General features: G+C 37.5%; 1 protein-coding gene across 1 annotated transcript; it reads right to left on the reverse strand.

The window, feature by feature from the left end:
- Window positions 1–11,852: 11,852 nt before the first annotated feature.
- On the reverse strand, window positions 11,853–21,797 carry LOC102227485 (endoplasmic reticulum aminopeptidase 1-like). The gene is made up of 19 exons (XM_023344188.1): window positions 21,471–21,797; window positions 20,657–21,171; window positions 20,393–20,531; window positions 19,672–19,806; window positions 19,457–19,577; window positions 19,103–19,257; window positions 18,903–19,016; window positions 18,667–18,798; window positions 17,796–17,927; window positions 17,467–17,550; window positions 16,935–17,092; window positions 16,704–16,783; window positions 16,435–16,618; window positions 16,060–16,216; window positions 14,221–14,405; window positions 13,973–14,134; window positions 13,750–13,890; window positions 13,394–13,475; window positions 11,853–13,240 (listed from the first exon to the last, which is right to left on the reverse strand). The coding sequence occupies exons 2-19, from the start codon at window positions 21,139–21,141 to the stop codon at window positions 13,070–13,072; spliced, it is 2,817 nt and encodes a 938-aa protein (XP_023199956.1). The 5' UTR covers window positions 21,142–21,171; window positions 21,471–21,797; the 3' UTR covers window positions 11,853–13,069.
- Between the last annotated feature and the right edge of the window lie 295 nt (window positions 21,798–22,092).

Consider the following 22,092-nt stretch of genomic DNA (forward strand, 5'->3'; position numbering starts at 1 on the left):
GTCAAAGTTTACTAAGCTTTCTGCATATTCCAACAAGGCTTAGTTTAGTCCTGTACCTCAGTCGTGTGAGCACACATCGACATGAAGCATAGAGAAAAGAAATCAGTTCAGCAGGTTTGTCAGGTTACATGGCCAAAGGGTTAAATGCTATGAAATCAAACAGCTAAAACAGAAGAGAAGCACAACAAAAGGCTTTAACAACAATTAAATAAGGTGGCATGGCAATAAAAGTTTGATGTACTTCTAAAGCTTAACTGTTTATGATTATTTGTGATGGCAATTTACAAAAGTGAGTGAGTGCTTTAGTTCAGAAATTTGCATGAATCTTGTCTTGTTCATTAGTAGATACTGTAGATCATAGAATATATGTGCTGGCAGGGCCAATGCTGAGTGATTTATCTTTTTATTTATGCATAAGTCTAGTGAAATGATGTGACTGCTGTCATATCAGAAACCTTTCAGCATTTAGAGGACATTTAAAATAAAACAAACAGTTTCTAGAAATAACTGGATGGCTCTGGCAGACGGTGGGCACCCAACCTGCCTGATTACTTGTGATAGAATGTGCACTGAAGCTGTCATAAGGTTAAAAGTCATTATTTTAAATAGAAGAAATGTTGTCTGCCAAGTAACACCCATCCATGGTGACCTCCTCTGTCACATCAATCAGACACACATCCTGGGACAAAGCCACCATTAAAAACTGGGATGTTTAAACATCTTTCCATAACCAATCAAACTCCTTGGACCTTTTCACGTTTTGTCATGTTACAACCTCAAATTTCAATGTATTTCAATGACATTTTACATCATGGAGTTGCATGAAGTTGTGCATACTTTTAAATAATATTATAAATGATTTTTTTTTTGGGGGGGGGAGCAGTAAAAACACAGTTTAGCACTCACTAATGAGTAGCAATGTATCACTTAGCTATGCTTTTCTGTGTTATTTGTTCCTTTACTTGTAGCTTGTATAATGTCGCTCTTGGAAATATTAATTTAAATATGGTGCAAAAATACTGTGTCTATTGTAAAGAGCCAACTATTACTCAATATTTTATCATCAACAAGGAAGTTTAATAGCAGCAAGATAATATGAATCCAGTCCACTCCCACAGCTCATTATTTTAATGTTTATACTTATTTTTTTATTAGTGGCACAGTAGCCATCCACACACAGTGTTGCATGCATGTGTAAAGAGTCACAGCTCTTTGGTGATACGAGCCAGACAAATATCACAGAGAAGTGAAAGACTTGCTGAGCACGTCATCTTCTGGAGTAAAACCAGGTATTAATATCACTAACCATGAATAAAGTTTGCTGCGCCACCACTTGTCAAAGTGCAGATTAACACACTTAAACAAAATACTCCCTGAATATTTTCAGAAACTCTCTTGACCTCTTGTACTCACCGTAACTGCACACACCGTACACAGACAAAAGTCAAATCCCATTCATTCCTTTTTATATTGTCCTGTCTTCTGTTTGTCGACTCGGCCTCAGGCTTATTTCTGCCTCTAAATCTGTTCCAGGATCCAGCATGTGAAGTTCAGACCATCTGAGTGAGAATATGTTAGGGACTCAGCAAGACTTCTCCACCTTAAAGAAGAAATTAATTTCAAACTTTGTTTTTGACATATGTTCCTAAAATGTAAATTTTACACCATTAAATAATTTTGAATGTTAACAGTTTGCTTGCTTTCAGATTTTGTGACTTTAAAACCCACAAACTTGGGAAAATGTATTTGTTATGTATAGAGTGAAGGGAAAACCATGCAAGATGTTCTGAGTGTTTTACAAATAAAATCTGAAGTTTGTCTTTCTTTCACGTGTTTGCAGCGCCTCCTAGAGGGTATGTGGCAAACTCCATGTAACGTCTTATAGATTTCTTTCAACAAGTCAAAGATCTTGTTATCTTTGCTCCTAGACCAAATTTGGAGTAGCCCAGCTATTCTCCCACCTGAGCTGTGGATCCCTGCAAATCCTCCAGAGTTTCCATGAGCCTCTTTATTTTTTCTCTGACTAAGGCTCTCCTGGTCTGTCAGTTTATGTAATTGAAAAATCTCTTTCTGAGATATTTAAGGCATTGTGGTACTATTTAATTTTTTATTTAACTACTTTTTTCTTCACAGCCGTCCCTGAACTTTCTGCTGTGTTTTTTGGTCTTCATGATTCTGTTTGTTCACTAATATTTTGTACGAACCTCTGAGGGGGTCAATACACACGCACACCTGAAATGTAAAACATTTTTAACTTATGCCTCCTCTATCTATCTCATAAAGTCTTATTCAAATAAAGTTTATGTTTGGAATGTGACAAAATGTTTAAAATTTTAAGGTGTATGAATACATTTGAACTTTCAAATTGTAATTTTTCTTTTTTGTTACCATACATATGAAACCAGTCTGTTACCCAACCTTACAGCAAGCCACCCCAAATAGTGTTAAAAGGTTTAATTGGTTAAATCAATACATGGTGATTTACTCTAAAATGGGGTTATAAATAAAACTAACGAATTAAGAGTGTAAGGAGAAACCAAGAAAGAGAGAAATGGAACTGAAAGGAGAATAATTAAGAGTATCAGAATGAAGTGGGAGATAACATTTTGTAAGTAAAAATATGCTCTGTAACAAAAGAATTATGATGATGTCTCCACGTTAACGGTTGTCTTGTGTTCTTAGATCCAAGAACAGCTATAAAAAAAAACAATCTTGAAGAAGGCAAACTTTACAGGGTAAGGATCTTGTTTCCACTCCAGGAACCTTGTAATTCTCAGGCTCCTCTCCTGTGGAGACATTTTTCAATATTTAAAACCAGCCTTAAAACGTTCCTTTCTAATAAAGCTCATAGTTAACAACAGAGGAATGTTTGCCTGGTAGTTGATGGGGGAGTAGACGGAGGTAGAGTGTAGGGCCTGATTTGGTGGGAGAGAATGCAATGCTCTGCTTCTCTCATGCCTCATTGTGAGGGGTTAGGTTATCCTGAGCTGTTTCTGTAGACATGCTGCTGGGCTTAGGCTGCTAGAGAATAAAATTATTACTTTTCCTCACTCTTCTGCTTTCGCTTTCCACTACTCTAAAATTTGCAATATTTGCTGTTAATTCAGCCGTTAACTTTATATTTTCTGTAAGTTTTTTATTTCACTCCATAGTAGCTTCATCTACTGTGGTGTTTTGTTTGGCATAAGCAGAGATAATGCTGAAAAAAAACTAAACCCTCTTCTTCTCCTGCTGTTCACTTTTTTACTTTTTATTACAGTACTGCTACATCAGTTATTCTACTAGATTTTTATACATCTTTCCCAGGGATCCCAACAAATGTGGAGGGTGCTGTAGATAAAATTCTGCTTTTTAGCTCATCTGATGTACTAATGTACTATGCAGATTATTGTATATGGTTCATTTGAGTGGTTTATTTGAACTTTCAAACCTTATTATTCAAGCAGATTACAAAATCAAAATATATAATGCAATTTACAAGTCAGATGATTTAAGTTTAACGCCATTTTCAACCAAGTTGCTGCAAAAACCTCCATATCACTTTTCTGAATCACATTTTTCTCCTGATAACCTCTGACACATTTCAGCAATAAACGGTTAATAGTACGGAACCAAATGTCCATACAAGGCAGGGTTTGGTCCGATCATGTGTTCCTGCTAGGATCATGTTCCCTGTGCAGAGAGTGACTCACAGCAGCCATATAAACAATTTAAATGCAAAAGCTATATTTATCCTTATCATACAGAGCACGCACACCTATCAAGAGATAAGATTGTCATATAGTGACAGATTTCAAATGAGGATTGTTGAGAAAGGCAGGTGTAAATGGTATGAAATAGAGAACTGCCTGAAAGGTGTTTTTAGAAAACTGATGATTTTAACAAAGAGAGAATTTTAAACATTTATTTTTGCTGTTAATGATGCGATTCAATAAAAAAATGGCTAGTATGTGCATGTACTGCCATCTGGTGTCCAGTTTGAACCAAACAACCACAACCTCCACATTTTGTGTATGTAGAAAGAGTTCAGTTTCAGTTACACAAATTTTTTTTTTTACTCCTTTTTGCCTGAACATTTTAGGCGCTGGCAGCCCTGTGAACTTCCTTTTGAAGAGAACTGGCCATATTATAACGATTTCTTTAATATAACAAGTGTATTTAAAAGTGCGTAGACACACTATGCAGCAGTCCAAAACCCTTTTTTCATGTTAGAGCTTAAAAAAATAAAAATAAATAAAAAACACTGACCTTTTTTTGTAATCGGAATAGAAATGAAGAAGTTCTTTCAAATTTGATTCACACAATATGTTCTGGTTTAACTCACCTTCGAAAAGATAGGCAATTTTTCTGAGTAAAACAAAAGCTGCACATACAAAACATATCAACATGTATTTCATTGTACAAAAGCGAAATAAAGAGGTGTATGTATTTACAATACTGTATTTTTAAATGCTGGTGAGGAGTTTACATATCAACATCATGATTTATTCACATAGAAAAAAGACATCGGAAATACTGAAGGATTTGCAACTCTTATCTTATGGAAATATTTTTTATAGTAGACAAAAATCTGTCCTCTGTGCAGCAGAGGATTTGAGTAGACCAGCTACAATAAATATTACTTATATTTTTATCCTATGGTAAACGTCTTGCCATATTTTAAATTTTGCTATACAATTCTTAAAGCAATATGTAAAAAACTTAAACAGAAACAGCTTGTTTTACTGAAAGACTTTTTCACATTTTCTTAAGCTTAAACTACAAACTTTAACATTATATTGGGGTTGTACATGACAGACCAGGATAAAGTTGTTCATAAGTAAGAATTATAAAGAACAACAATTCCTTTAATTTTTTTTTACAAGTAGCAATGGCATGCACCGCCCCTTTTTGAGACAAAAATTCTCTTAATTTGTAGTTAAATTTTATAAGTGTAGGATTTTATCACAGTATAGAGGCAGAATGGCCCTATACTATACCACAACCTAAATCCAACAGAAAATATGTGGAAAAACTTGGAAATTGATATTTGCAATCAGTCAGATTGGACCATCTCCATCTAGTTTGTCTGAGATTCACAGAGTATCCAAAGGCATATGGGCAAAAATGTCTTCAGATATGCCAAGCTGGAAATCGGAAAGACCAGCAGCTGTAATATTAGCAAAAGATGGTTCTGCAAAGAGTCATCTCAGCTTGACTGAATATACACACCACCCATTTTAAAATCTAATTTGTCACATACTTCAAAAACCACTTCAAACCCATTTCCACGTCGCTTACTCCATTCATCCATTGGATAGAAGTTGAAGATTTTTCTGCAAGGCACTGTGTCTCCTTTTGAAGCTGCACTTTCATCATCCACCAGGATAAAATTAAATTAGTACCAAAAAATGTAGCTTAAATTATCTGTGCACATATTTGTGAATTGAACCAGATGGATGAACATTTCACTCATGAAAACCAAATGACATAATTTTCAGTTTATCACTGTGTTTTTGCTACATACAAGCAAATTGAAAAAATATTTTTGTTCAAAATCCATCATTAAAACATCACAATGCCAACAAGAAGTGTGTCAGTTTGGGAAAACGGGCTTTTGATTGCAGGAAGAAACACTCTAACCCATAATGTTAGGCACAAACTAAAACAAAGTCTTGAAAAGATTATGAACTCCAACAATACTTATAATGTTTAGTTTTCCTATAAAGAGCTGGGCTGTTACTTTATTAAATAAATTTAAAATAATAAGGTAAACTGAAAGCAGAATGAGCAAATGTCTCATAATGACACAAAAATAAAATAGAAAAACAAAAATGCAAACATTATAAACTGTAGGAAGGCAACACACAATTGTCCATGATCATCAGGGTGAAGCTTCTGCTTTATTCAGTCCATGCAGAGGCGGTCCTAGCCTGTTTGGCACCCTGGGCAAACCACTGTACCAGCGCACCCCCCGTCCCCCCACATTGGGGTTATTGACCGGCGGGGTTGGCGGGTGGTTGGCAGTGAGGATCTATTGACATTCAGATCCTCTGGTTGAGATCAGGGTGGGAGGGAGAAGAAACGGGATTACTCGGGAGTGGCGGGGCTGGCGGAGGCAGGGGACACCCAAGCTGCTCCCCCACAAGATGATGCCCTGGGCTGTTGCCAATGTCGCCCATATCCACGGTTGTATGAGTAGGTGGTTGTGTGATTAAAAAGTCTGGAATGTTTTGTTCTGTGTAAGGAGGTGGGAGATCATCTGGTTTAATTCCCAACTGAAACATAAAAAAATAAAGAAAACCAAAGAATTACAAATTAAATCTGGAAATGAATCAAACAAAGTTGGCATTTGCAGTTAAAACATGTCATTAACTAATGGATTGTTAGAATTACCTCATTATAAGATGGCGGGGGCTCATAGCGCAGGGTGGTACTGTATCTTGGTGGAGTGAGCTCGCCGCTCTCATCACTGTCCCGCCGTGAGTGATTTCGAGGGAAGGGGATGAAGTATATGGAGCGCATCTGGCTCCTCTGCTCGCTGTGAAGTTGTGCTTCCCTCTCTATCTGCTCCTCTCTCAAACGGGCGCATGATCTGCAGAAGCTGGTGCAGAACAGGATGGAAAGGCCAAAGCCCAGGAAGCCCAGGAAGATCCTTAAGAGAAAGGTGAAGAAACGAGCAAAAGAAACAGAAGATTATGACCGGGGAATTATTTTGATAACAGCTATCAAACTCTCTTCCCTCTCTCCCCCCATGTTTGTACTCAAACCCAGGCTACTTGTGTGTTTTCTGCTGAACAGGTTTCCTCCTCCCCTGCACTGGAGAAGAAGCTACAGAATTCTGAAGATATTACTTACAATGGTTCATATGGATGCCTTCACAAGGAATAGTGAAGTACTGTCAAAGGGAAACACACACACTGCACACTGTCCCAAATGAACACTTTCTGGCAGTGTAATATGACCGTGGACATATTGGACATAAGTCCAATATGTGTCTGTGTCTCCAAGAGAACAGCAACTGGTTTTCTATTTACCACTCAGGCCCAGAAACATCTGGATATTTTAATATGTAGGAGACAAATCAAATAAAACTGGGAGAAAAAGGCTCCTAAGTGTTTTGTAGATATTTAGTATAGTTCATACTTGCAATCAATTGATGATGACATTCTTTGCAAGGCAGTGATATAATTTGGGGGTCTCAGTCATTCATTTGAGCCTTTTCCTACAATAGTTTGATAAAGTAAATCCTAAAAAACTAAATAATTGGGTGTGAAATATTGAATTAATGACAATGGGCTGAAACTGCTGCTTGGGATGTTGGTGTCAGATCATGATGTGATTTTTATTGTTATTATTATTATTATTATTGTTATTTTTAGCCAGGGAGGATAAGAGTTGGCAAACCTAAACAATTATTAGTAATTTAATGTATTTATTTCTGCCTCTGGGAATAGTTTTGATGCTGTGTGGAGTAAATAAAATTCCTACACAGGGGAGGAGGAATATATTTTTTTGATATTCATTGCAGTTTTTTGCTACACAACATTTCAGCTCTTAAAAAAAGAGTGGTTCAAATAAGTCTATAAGAGCCTATGATTATTCTGACATTTATGCACATAATGCCTGTTTTTTGTACAAACAACCCAAAGTAGAGATGAATGGAGATGATTCTTACTCTAGATAAGGAAAGGAGTTTATCATTCTGTGGGTGGGAGGATCTCACAGGATGGATCAGAATGGAAATGGAGCCACGAACAACAGAATGAACCTAAAGAGCAAACATGATTTAAGAAATTTTATTGCAAATGACATGATGAAGTGATTTCATAACAATGACAACCAGTTACAGATTTCTAGAAGATTTTCATCTTTCGCCAAGATCAATAAAAACACACTTTGTACTCACGAACCCATAAATGTTTTGTCCCAGACACGCTGATGCAAGAGGGTTTTATTGCCCATCAATACTGAACAAAAAGATATGGCTGTCGTACGGAGACTAATTTCTTCCCAGAAACAGCCTGCCCTGTGGTGACCGCAAACTGTTAACAGTTATTTAAAGTGGCGGAACTGGTTGGTATTACGTAAAAATACAGTGATGATAAAAGTTTATCATCACTGTATTCCCACATGTTTCATGTCTGCACTGAGAAAACTGACATAATAACTTGAAAGGAGTTCAGGCAGTGTCAGGGAAACAGAATCAAAACTATCGTACAGCAATTTACATTTGGCAGAACCTCTGCTTAGATGATACTCTGATACAAAATAAACAATCTTTGAAGACTGAAATAATTTCAAACAACTTTTGAGTCAAAGTTGAAAAGTCTACATTGTTTTTTTTTTGCTTGTTTTTTTAAATTATTGCATATAGTTATTTGTACTCATTCCCCTCACACAATCAGTGAATCGAGTGAGTGGTTTAATCTCAGTATAAATATGGTTGTTCTGTCTCAGTTTTTTTTAACAGAACAATAGGAGAAAAAAACATTATCATCATTAGTTTGTAGAACTACATCCCAAAATATTAAAAATATCACAGGGAACTAAAAAGGCTATTCACCAATTACTATTTATTATTATTATTATTATTATTATTATTATTATTATTATTATTATTATTATTATTATTATTATTATTATTATTATTATTATTATTATTATTATTATTTTCATTCCACTTCACTATGCACCACCTTGAGTGAGCCTGTGACATAAAATCTCATTCATTTGTAGGAGGTGAGATGTGACAGCTGAGAAAAAGCTAATGAAGACCTTTATGAGGTACTGCTAGCTTTGCTAAGCAATAAATCCTGATTTTAGTTGTCATTAAAATGTATAACATAAAGGTATTTTTTAGTCAATAAAAATGCCTTGTTTTCAATTGAGATTTTATCAGCTCTGTAGGTTAGCTTTGTGATTATGACAGATTTTGACTAAACTTCAGTTTTTTTGACAACGTCAAAAAAATGGCAGAGAAAAAAAAAAAACAAAGAAACTTCTTAGTTTGTGGCCGACACCAATATCACTGGTTTCAACAAGTTATTACATTTTGAGAAAAACTCAATTTTAACAAGCTGAGAATGCATTTAACAAAAGTGGATGTACAAAACAGAAAAAGAAATCACATAAAGGAAAGGAGAGGTCAAAACTAACAGCACCGGATCATTGAGCACATAGAAACCGCAGCAAAGTCAGTAAATACTCACTAAACAAACAGACTTCTACGATACGGTCCATTTGACAACAATTCAGATTAAATGCGATCAAATTCTTGTTTTGAAAGACGTTTCGAGTCTAAAAAAAGTGGCAAAAAAAGGTGAGGTTCAGGATCTTACCTTTACGTGATGTGTCTTTCCCAGGTGTGGAGCTGAAAGAACAAATTCACTGGAGCGGAGTGCAGTTTTTATTGTGGGTGTGCTGACCAGGGGTTAGAGTGCGTGCGTGCGGGTGTGTGTGTGTGTGTGTGTGTGTATGTTCTGTGTGTGCTCATGCATGAGAGCAAGGGCAAAGCCCACAATGTTTATCTGCCACTAAAATGCATTCAGAAATCACTCTCCTTAGCTGGTCAACCACCAAAAGCCTCACCAAAGGCCTAAATATAGGTTATCATGTAAAACATGCACACATTTTGTGTGATCTGTGTGAGATTGACGTTGTGTTTTATTACTCTGTAACAAATGGTTCCTCGTGAAAATTTATGGCACTGTTATGAGATTTGAAGGAGCAGCCGTGCTTTTCCAGACAAACTGATAGCTAAAGTAGTTTAGAAAGAGTTCAGGATAACAGTTAGCTTCCCGCCACGCAGTTTGAGTCCTCAGTGCCAACATTTCATGTTCCCTCTGTGTTCACAAAAGGTCATTATTTGACCTGCAAAGACAAAGTTGTTTCATTCTGTATCTCTCACAGCAAACAACTACCTTTTGAAAACGGACAAAGTTTGAGCTATTTATGGAAATCACACTGATGCTAAACTCAGTTAAAATAAGCCTGATGTACAAAGCTATAAAGAGAGTCTGAAATTTAGACTTTCTTTAAATGACAGTAACCTGAGTAAATTAAAGTTTAATAATAAAAAAACAAAAATAAATACATTATCTTATTTATTATTGCAAAGTAAGAATCTAAATCCAGATTCATCTGAAGTAATTATTCTCCTACCTAAAGTGGCACTGCCACTAAGTCTTTGCAGTAGCAGACAATGAGAGTTTTACATTGCTGTGGTGAAATTTTGCCCCTCTCACTTTTGCACACTTGTTTTCATATAACCACAACAAAATATTTTTAAAATATAAATAACCTATTTAAGGTCATACCACATATTTAAGTGTGGACCTTGATCAATAATTCCCAAAATATACTGCTCAAAAAAATAAAGGGAACACTTTAAGTGTTAAACACCTGTTTAAGTGTTCCCTTTATTTTTTTGAGCAGTGTATTTATGCATCTCTGGACCAACCAGAGCTGGACCTTATGGTTTTCAGAATTTTCTGCAAGTGAGAATAATTCATGGTTCCATCAGAGGGCAAGTCATGCAGTCGTTCAGGTCCTGCAGCAACAAAGCAATGTGAAAAAAAAAGTTTCATTTCATCAGGTTATGTTTGTCTGACATTACAATTACTTTGATTATCTGGAACGTATGGGGCAAATAATTTCTCAGAGCACTATGTTACACCACTGCTAAAAGGTTGCAAAAGACAAAAACATCCTTGAGAGGGCATCTTTGTTAAGAATGCAAATGAAAATTCATTCTTTGTTTTTTTTTACATAGAAGTACATTGTTTTGCATGAGCCAAGCACACCCAGCAGTGATAGGAATGACATTATCTTTTCCCCCGTGTCTGTTTGTTCTTCTCTGAGCTGCAGAGGACATTAAATCATTATGATCAGAGCAGCAGTCCGAAAGAAAAGCAAATCAAAACAGCAGTGAAGAGCGCAAATGTGCACAAGTGACTGGCATAAAACAAGAAAGCTGTAATGAATAAATTTTGACCTCACAGACCAGTAAACTGTCTCACAGTGAGGGAAAAACTCCTGCTTGCCGCTTAGAGAAGTGCAAGGATACAAAGGTTGCATCCATGTAGCTGTCTGGAAGAGAACATACAAAGTTTAAGTAATTACTAATAATAAAAGAGCTCTTTGCTCTTTGACTGCAGGTTAATCATGGTTCATGGCTTTCAATTAGATAAAATAGTTCAGAAAAGGCTGAGCCATCTCCATAGTTACAGTGACTTACATTCAATATACGGTACTTTTTATTGTGGTTTTATGTGGAAAACTAATTGAGGACATGCCTGAGTAGTGGAAGGAAAAAGATGCATAACTCTCAATTTTTTTATGGAGAAATTTAAGATATTAGGTTGTAAAACAATATACCTTACTATCTGAAAATTTAAAGATTGTGCCACAGCTGCAAACCTACTAAGATATGACTATCAACCAAAGTAGACAGGCCAAGTGTTGAGAGGCTGGCTTGTCAAGGACGTGCCACAGATTTAAGGCTCCTGGTTGCTCTGGGGTGAGAGACCCACAGTTCACATGGAAGAACATATAGGAAGAAAATCATTCTTTTTTCATAAACCTGGCTTGAAGAAATTGTTGAAAGAAGTTCAAAAGAATTCCCTTTAGCAGTGAAGGACAATAGGAAGATGGATGATGCTACATTCATGGAGAAACAGAGGCAAAAAGGGACTTGATGCTCAGATAGAGGCTCATCTTTCATCAGGAAGTTCAAGTATACAATATGGCAATACAACAGTTTACATCAAACCATATTTGTGTTTGATTGGCATAGTCAAAGTCCAGACTTAAATCATAATGAATATATGTAAACTAAATTGAAATGAATAGAGGAGGACAGGGCAAAGGACAACCAAAGATGAAACACTTTATTTTTTCCAAATTTCTTTCAATAAACATTTTCGCCACCTGACAAAACAAAATAACATTATGAAGCCAAAGTGACGTGAACTTCACAGTCTTTCCCGTAAATGAGAGCATGTCTACAACACATTTGACAACTACTGCCAAGAGGATCTTCACCTATTCCCACTTTTTAAAAAAAAAACAAAAAAACAAACTCATCAACTGTCATTTATTTTCCCCATTCTGTTTACCAATACACAATTTTAAAAAACCCATCATTTTAGTCTCTCCTAAATAATCATATACAATCTTCATCCTTTTCACTTCTCTTTTGTGTTGGGCTGCTAGTGAAAAACTATCTGGTAGTAAAATACCTTACAATAAAGGATTTGTTGAACGGTGCATTTCTTATAACACATTATTTACAACATGTTGTAAGAGTTGCATCTTCAGTAATGCATCTTCAATCCAAATTTATTTTATAAAAGCACAACTTTACAGCAGTTAAAAACAAATCCCACCAACGACCTGACATAAGCTCACACTTACACACCAAAACACACACTCAAAATCAATTCAGGCAACACAGAGAAGAAATATTCAGGCACAGTTTTTACAGTACCTTTAATTGTTAAGTTATAAACTGTTTTTTCTTAAGTATGGTGAATGTTTTAAGAAACATTTTTCTTCCTCAAAGTAAATGACTTTATATTTGGTGGGTCTGGAATTAAAATACAACTTGTGCATTTTTAGATGTGCTGTAGAGAAGCTTAAAACAAAGTTATTGTATGATTTGAGAAAGAAGGAAAACTATCTCAGTATATTTGATTAAACTAATCACATTTTCAAAAATAAAGAATTTTGTCAGCGTTTTAGTGCAAAATGTTTACAGACATGAAATTGATTTCATGTCAGTAACGACATGAAAACATGTCGTGCTCCAATTACAACCAGTTAGTTGTGCACTAACCGGTTTGTGCACAACTTTCCAGTGGAAAAGCACCTTTTGTCTACTCCTTAATCTGGGCTACTTTTTACAAATCCAGATAATGGAAGAGCTCCAGTCAGGACCTGATGGTGGAGGTTTGAAGAACCAACTGAGCTCCCTAAAATATCTTAATAAATTTTTTTTTTATCCGGTTTCATCTCTGGAAAGAGAAACCACAATCTGCTTGAACAGTGGAGTAAAACAAACAAATAAACAAAAACTGCTCCCCTAGCTCTATAAGTCTTCATGAGGTGGTCTGTGTTGGTGCTTGTTCAGCCAGGCCTCTAGCAGAGGAAAGTTGGCGTCTGTCCAGCGGATGTTATCCTCAATGGTCTCGTAGGTCTGCTGGATGCACCTCATTTTTGACCCAGTTTCCTCTGTCAGCGAGTCAAAGAAGCTCCGTATCTAAGGGAAAGGAACAGGTGAAAGACTTACAGGAAGTACACATTTCTAAAAATACAAACTTTCCTCTCATTAGTTAAAAAAAAAAGTAAGAAACCTTGACATAAAAAAGTAAATAAATATGTTTCTTAAAAATCAACTGAAATAAATATTTACCTCCTGGAGCATCTCCCTGGTAGAGTATTGGTTGGTCACACCAAGCACCATGTATGATACAGAGTGAGAGCCAAGGTCAAACCTGTTTCAAAAAGGCAATTATATGCAGTCATTATCAACATTTAGAAGCTCTATTTAAATTAACCAGGAGTAAAAAAATTTTAATAAAAATGCAGTAAAATTATTTTTTTTTATACCAACATGACTGTCTAGATAAACGGTACAATATACAACAAGAATGAAACAAATTCAGAAAAATTCAGTCACAAATTCAGTCTCATGATCGAGGCAACTACTTATTTCTGTTTTTTTTATTTATTTTAAATCATGAGTAGTGAAGAGTAAAGTGCTCTGACTTCTTGATCATTGTGTGCCAGTTAGCGCGGAGAAAGTCCCAGGCCAGTTTGTAACCATGAGGATTCTTTCCAACAGAGACGACCACATCTGGGAGGTCCTGGGTCTTCATCACCTCTCCTATCAAACTCTGCTCCATCATCCTTGAGATGGAAAACAAGGAAAAGATTTTGAAGAAGAGTGGAATAAATTCTTTTGCTTTAACAAATATTAACTGCTGCTCACCACTTGAGCTTGTCCTTCAGATAGGTGACAGTCATCGCAGACTTTATGCGGCTCTTGACAGACATCTGCAGAGAAGTGCGGTATTTCTCAAAGAGGAAGTCCCACCCCTCTGGTGCTCGTGCTCCAATCACAAACACAGCCATAGTGATATCAACAGGGAGGCTACGAGAAGAGGGATGGATTTTACTATTTAAAACATTGTTTGGTAGTGTTCATTCTTTATCTTCAAATGCTTAAAAATGCCTGACCTCATGGTGCCATCTGAATCCTTCCACTGGTTAAAGAGCTTGGTGGCTTTGGCTACACATGGAGGATGATTCCTGACGCAAGCAAACAGCAGCAGGTAACTCCTCAGCACTCGCTCAGACACCGAACCGGAGTCACTCCATTCTTGACGATCAATCAGATCCCGGAAAAGATCCACAATGTAACCCTGAGGCACAACAAACGGAGTGTGAAAGGTCAATGTGCCATGCAGTCTGCTAGGCTATGCTCACATCGGATTAAGACTGACCTATAATCTCCAGGATCACTGCAAATATGGAAAACCTAATATTTGTGTGACAGATTTGCTACTCAGCCAACTGGATTTTCTGCTGCTTTTTTCTACTCCTTTCTAGCCCATCCAAACGATGGATGGCCAAGCACATCGATAATTGCCTGTGTTGGTTAAGATATCAATACAAGTACCTCAACTGCTCTGGGATGTTTTCCTCAAATCTGCATAAATTCCCAATATAAATTTGTGGTTTTTGCACCTCGACCATCATTTTCAGACTTGCTTTAGGGCAGGGGTGTCAAACTCAAGTCCTCAAGGGTCACTGTCCTGCAGTTTTTAGATGTACCAGAGGTGCAAAACACTGGAATGAAATGGCTTAATTACCTCCTTCTTGTGTAGATCAGTTCTCCAGAGCCTTGCTAATGACCTAATTATTCTATTCAGGTGTGGTGCAGCAGAGGCACATCTAAAAGTTGCAGGCCAGCGGCCTTTGAGGACTGGAGTTTGAGATCCCTGATCTAAAAGTTTCAGGACAGTGGCCCTCCAGGACTGGAGTTTGACACCTGTGCTTTAGGGGAACACACCATCAGTATACTCACCACTCTATCAGATGCAGTTGAAAGCATTTTCTCATTGTGCTTTTTTAATGCTTCACACAGCTGAGCATGCTATACTGTGCAATAACTTTACTATGGCCACAGCACTCTGTGTTCTCATCTTTACAGGTGCATTCAGGAAGAACTGTGCTTATGAATCCAAAATCTGCATGTTTTTTGAAGTCTAATTTTTTTGTACTATATTCATAATATGTTTATTTTTAACTAGCTTGTCTACAGCAATAGTTTAATTATTTTACAAACCCTATGTGATTTTCCTTGCATTTTTTTCTTCTCTCTATTTATTGTGAATATGATGCCAGAGCTTCTTTTTGACATAATGATGAATACATTTCACATTTTATAAGCAGCCAGAAACACTCAAAATCCCTCTGTCTCCCAGTGACAGGAATGTATGCACAGTTTGGAGGTGTGTGTACATTTCCCTTGCTTGGAATTTTACTTAACAGGGTATGATGCATATACCAATCTTTATGTATAAGGTCCCTATTGTTTAATTCTGAGTTGTTTCTTCAGCTACTGGGTCGTTTTGTTGTAGATAGATTGGTGAACCCCCGCACCCAAGGCATCCGAATGCCAAAGGTTACAAAAAATTAGGTTACTTGGAGTGATGTCAGTGGTGTCAGAGACATGGCAGGAGGCCAGCGTGGCCGCTCCTTTAAGTTCTCTGGTGATCAATCAGTGCATTTGCAGTGGGCCACATGTCATGGATAAGAAACCACTGCTGCTGCTATCAGACTCCTTTACACTGAGGAACTCATTCAACCTTAGGGTGTGCACTGCATTCTTGGTACACTTTAGAAGACCAGATGGTTTTTGAGAGGACTAGCTGATTTTTAGTGTCGTGGTGTGGTCTTAGTCTGGTGCAAAGGGGTCCTTTAACTGTAACTCAACATTTTATGTACTTGTTTTTTATTCAAGCTGACACAAAAATACGTTTGGTTCCAGGCATATTATAAAAGTCATCTTACTTTCATCTGATTTTCCAGAACTGTCATGTCTCTCTTCTCCATCAGTTTGTAAAGAGGCACAAGCTCTCCGAAGCCCTGGGTCACAGCCATGATCTGAGTCTCTTTGGAAAGATACAGAGACAGATCCAGGGCCGTATCCAGCCTCACCTTCCCGACACTGAAACACGCACAGGAGAACATATACATTATACATTCCCACTGAACTGATATACAAGTCTACAATTGTTTTGTTCTATTTCACCAATAAGTTTATGTTTCAGATAAATGTTATTTATCTTAAGTGTACGCATGATTAAAATATAACCAATTTTTGCTTTGCATTACTAAACCCAAATATTCTAACACCACACTAAATTGTTCCAGAGTGAGACAGACCTGACCAGCTGGAAGACGTTCTGGATGAGGCTGGCCCGGTCGTTCCCAGAGAGAGCCGTGTGGTTGTACTGCAGCAGTTTGATGATGGAGTTCCAACCTTCACCAGCATAGTGGACCATGTAATAGCCACTCATGTTGACATTAAACTTCACCCAGTCCACTTCCTCCGGCAGGTAGAGCACATCTATGTACATGGCAAGGAGCACAACCACAGTTTAACTGATGTGAAGTTTTTGCACATGGATGATGAGTATAAATTTAAACCTCACCAGTCTTTGTCTTGAGAAGGAAACGATGAACTGTGTTGGAAGCACTGGTCATGTACGTTAGTGGAATCTGCCACAGGAATCTGCCACATAACGCAAATGAAAACAAGAACCATTAAATAAAGAACCAGAACTCTGAGGATTTAATACAATATAATAGTGTTAAACCATCATTTAAAGAAGGAATGTCAGCAAACTCTAATAATGTATATTTATGTGTTTCATGTCTATTACCCTTCAGTGAGCGAGGGATCATCTGTCCTCAGGAAGCGCTCCTGACTGAGTCTGACCTCCCGACCTTTGACCTCTACTGTGACCAGTGGGAAGCCCTCCTGCAGTGTCCAGGTGTCCATGATAGTCTTGACATCAAGCTCATCATCAGAGTACCACTTCTAAACATGGACGACCACATATCACATTTAGATGCCTGATGAATTACTTCAATTCTTTAATATAACTCACAACATACTTCTTATATCTACATTCAAATCAGTACTTAAAATATTTATAATAACTGGAATTATGAGAAATAAGGCTTGATGAGAGAACCAAGTATATCTATCTAATATGAATGTTATTATGAAAAACTGGGTGTTTTCTCAACACGGTTACCCAATAGAGTAAATGTTTTTGAAATTTTCAGAATGAGAATAAACATCTGCAATTAAATATTAACCAATTTGAGGCATTCTGAACATCTTTAGCAGGAAAACCAGGAATGATGGATTTATTCTGTTGCTCTGTAGAACCAAGCAGCAAAACTCACAGAGGATCCAGGCTGGAGTTTGCGTTTAGAGCAAAATTCTGTGTGTTTCAGTCGACCTTCATCCAGAGCATCTGAGCTGCAGATCTGGTGGACATTTAACAGAGAATAAAAACACACATCAGAAAAGACAACATCAAAATAACAGCAAGAATAAAAAAGAAATTAAAAAGACATTTCTCAGACTGCATGAAGAATGACAACTAATGCTAAAGTGTTCAACTCATCCACTGGTTGACGCCAAATTTTAATGTGGTATTTATATAGTAACAAAGTTTGCTTAGAGATGAATTAAAGACGACAAACGCAGTCAGGATCCGATTTTAACTCACATCAGTCAGGCTCTCCCACAGGTGGCTGTTCACAGTGTTCTGGTAGCTGTAGCGCTTCAGGTATCGGATGATACCGATCTCAAAAACTTCAGGGCTCAGGAAGTCCCGCAGCATGTTCAGGATACATGCCCCCTGAAAACGTACAAGCACAAACACAGTTAGCAAGAAAATAAGCCATTCAATGTGGATAATGTCAAGTTAAGTTATTTCACGTGTCCTTAAACTAGAGATGTATCAACTGAAGTTATGTGGCATATTTCTGATCTCTGGTTTTTGCAATGATTTGACCATCCAGGACATATTTGGATTGCTTTTTAGTATTTAGAAGACAACATTATGTCATTGATACTTTTTAAAACAAAGACAAATTTTTACAGAGCTGAAATTTAAACTGGCTGTAGCGTCTTATATTTGGGTTTAACATGGTTAGCTAGCATTACAAAAACAGTGAGTAGATTCTAGTAAATGTGGATCCTTTCCTGGACTCTGAGATTCCCATAATACCATCAGCCTTTTCCAAGACAAACATAAGAGACAAGGGTGGAAATCTCAAAAAGACAAAACAAAGTAACTCTGCAATACTACTTTCAACCTGCTTATTCTGAAAGTTTTTTTTTCTTGCAGCCTTTATTTTCCTCAGACATGTCTTGACACATTGTTGAAAATACAGCTTCCATTTAAAAGAGTCCTCTTACCTCATTAAAGTATTCACTTATCATGTAAAATTTTAGTCAGTTAAGTCAGCAGACTTAAAACAATTTTTAAAAAAATCAGCTGATCTGTCCAGATCTTCATTAATAACGTTCTAGCACCTTGTATAATCACAACCCACAATATCTAATGCTTAAATCTTTCAGAATACACCACTGACCTTGTCATAAGACACATCATCAAACATCTCCTGGATCTGTGTGGGGTTTTCCACTGGTGTGGAAACTGGATGAGACGAGCTCAGAGAGTCTACCTCCATTGCCTCAAAACACTTGCCCAAGAAGAAGTCATCCTAAGATAAAGACAGCATGGAGAAATTTAGTTTGAATTAAACTTGAAGAAACAGAAACAGAAGAAGGTAAAAGATACAATAAGTTTTCTAAGTTGGGATCTCACCACATGAAGCTCTGGGTAGGTAATGTCGAGGGAAATGAACTCCATGAACTTAGCAAAACCTTCATTTAGCCACAAGTCATTCCACCACTCCATTGTCACCAGGTTTCCAAACCACTGGATAAAACAGTGAAAGGGTTAAAACTGATTTAATTCACCCGTAACCTCTTGAGGAGCAATAAAGACTCAAAGTTAACACATACCTGATGAGCGAGCTCATGGGCAATGACCTTGGTGATGCCCAGTTTGTCAGAGGCAGAGGACCTGTCAGGATCAAAGAGAAGGCCAGTCTCTCTGTAGGTGGTCAGACCCCAGTTCTCCATTGCGCCAGACTGGAAGTCCGGGATAGCAGCCAGGTCTGCAGGGAACCACATAAAGCAGGAATCAAATGTGGAACATTCCCCTGCTGACAAATTGATGCTTAATTCTATCTAAATTAGTTTTAACATTTATAATGATTCCTGGCAGCATTGATATATTCTAAAGATGGATTCATCCTAGAATTAGCTGACATGCACCAGAGACCAAATAACAATGTACAATGTGTTTTCACTAACCCTGTTTGGGAAGTGGATATGGGATATCAAAGTAATCATCATAGAAGTCTAACAACTTCACTGCAGCATCCAATGCAAAGGCCGTCTGATCGATCTTCTCTGGTACAGCATAGACAGAGATCTAAAGGCAATCAAAGTAAAATAAATTATTACAAAACTGTTTGAGTGCAATAAAATATGAAACAACTTGGCCAGCACCATGAATGAAGTCTCACCTTAACTCCATGCTTAGTTGTTTTGCTCACAGACAGGAAGTCAGAGACGATGTAAGCCACCAGGTAAGTGCTCATCTTTACGGTTGTGTCGAAGTGATCCTCAAGCAAACCGCCTGGCAACTCCACTGTTTTAACCTGCGAATAGAAAAAATCTCTGCTTTTATTTTACAGTTGGTCATGTTACAGACACAAAATGTCATGCATTTTCTTTGTAACCTTTCTAACTTAGTAATACATTTTTAATAAGCAAAAATTAGGAAAGTGTGACATGCATTTGTATTTGGCTGCCTTGAGTCAATACTTATACACATCTAAACAACTCAATTATATCTCTGGCTGTATGTTATGATTTGTCGTCCTACTGATAGCTGGACCTCCATCTCTAATGTCAAAACTCAGGGTAGACGGTTACTTAACTCCATCAATTTTCTAGGTAACTGAAAAACGTCACTGATCCTGCTGATGCATGCCTACAGTATGATTTTGTCACATGTCACAGTGGGGAAGGTGTGTTCAGTGTGAAGTGCAGTGATAGTTTACCACTACATGTTGCATTGTGCATGTAGTCAAAATTAATAAATAAATATATTTTGGTCTTGTCTTTCATTTTGTTTCTTGCCTATGTTGCTTATGGAAAACAGAAAATTAGACTTCTTAAAGATGTTTTTTTTTTTTAAAACAATTTTCTTGTCCCTCCTTCTCCTGATATGTTCATACTCACCTTGGGCATGTTGGAAATGGCAATGTGGCGTGGCTCACGGATGATCCGTATGGTGAAGTTGGCTTTGAAGGCAGGCTCATCAAAACAGGGGAAGGCTCCACGAGCGAAGGTCGCCTCAAACTGTGTAGATGCTATGGCCCTGAGAGATACACGGGTAAAATATACACAACCTTTTTATTTTCAATTTCAGAGTTTTATTCAAAGATTGGCAAGAGCCAACTGGAAGTGTCAGTAATGGTTGAAGATCATATTTTGTGACCTTACCGAACCTCCCCGCTGCTCGTACGGTAGCTGCCTTTGTAGAAACCATGGAAGCTGTCAGATAAGTTTGCAGCAAACTCCAGCTGGACCTCATACTTTCTGCCCTTGGTCAGAACTGATTCAGACAGCAAAGCAAGCTGATGGGATCGAGGGTACTCCAGCACCCGTAGAGGCCGGACACCCTCAGGTGCCAAGAGAACCACGTTGGATATGTGCATTTGCTTGGCATGGAGGATAACGATGCTGGTGTCTTCTTTCACATCCAGACTGATGCGAACCACCCCGGTGAAATCCAGGGAGGTGAGGTTTGGGTGTATGGTCAAGTCATAGTGCAAGGGGCTGATGGTTACGGGAAGCCTCATGCGGTCCCAAGGGAAGGGTTCACCGTTGGTGGCTACAGGAAGCTCTTTGGCTTGATCTTGATTTGGGATTTGAGCTCCAGATGAGGGATGAATAGAAACAAAGAGCACCAGCAGGAGGGGAAACATGGTGGCAAGGACAACAGGAAATCCTTTCACCTAGAATAGTATTAAAAAGAGCAAACATGCAGAATTTAGTTTAAATTCATAATTATTTCGCAAAGTAAATTACCACAGTTGAGCAGTTTAATCAAATAACTGCAACACAAGCACATTCACGGACAATAGCAGGGAAGACATGAGCACAACAGTTTCGATTTTACCAAAACCTTCATTCATTTGTAGACGCCAAACAACTAGAAGAATATATATTTCACATAAAGCAAGAACTTGTATGATCTTACAGCTCCAATATTGATCATTATTAAATTTAAAAATGTAACATTCTTCCACCTTACCGTTTCGCCTTCTCCTCGCTGTTTGTCAAGAGTGAAAGTGAAACAAAAGCTGGAGGAGGAATTATATGCAGGGCAGGAAACGGCGGAGAGCTGTCAGCAGTTAGTTCCGTGTCACAAACTGAGAAGCATCTTCGGTTTTTAAAATGCAATGCTTTCCCACCTCTGTAATTCAAACCAACACAGCCCAGAAACTGCGGGGCATGACAACAACCCGCCTAGTTTTATCTCATTAAAACCTTCACAATAAATAAACGTGGGCTAAAACTTACTGAATCATTGCATTAAAGTCCCTAAAGATACCAACGGAAACACGAGCATAATTTTCACCGGGACACTCTGGGAAAGGACCAGGAAGTCCAACGTATTTATGACTAAACTAATTCAGACCAGCAGAGGGAGACATTGCTTAATTTTAAAAGGAGTCAAAAGACGCAAATTCCTCTCGCCAGAAAAAAATCTACAGATAAGTGAAAACTAAAAAGTATCTTATAACTTATAACCATTTAAATAAGCAAACCTAAATATGACTAAATACACTTGATATTCAGTGGAATGAGGAAACTTGTATTAATTTATTATATAATTTAGAAGGACTCCAAATCAGTCAGTCTCTTAAATAAGA

Source organism: Xiphophorus maculatus, chromosome 12, assembly GCF_002775205.1.
Source record: "Xiphophorus maculatus strain JP 163 A chromosome 12, X_maculatus-5.0-male, whole genome shotgun sequence".
Lineage (NCBI taxonomy): Eukaryota > Metazoa > Chordata > Actinopteri > Cyprinodontiformes > Poeciliidae > Xiphophorus > Xiphophorus maculatus.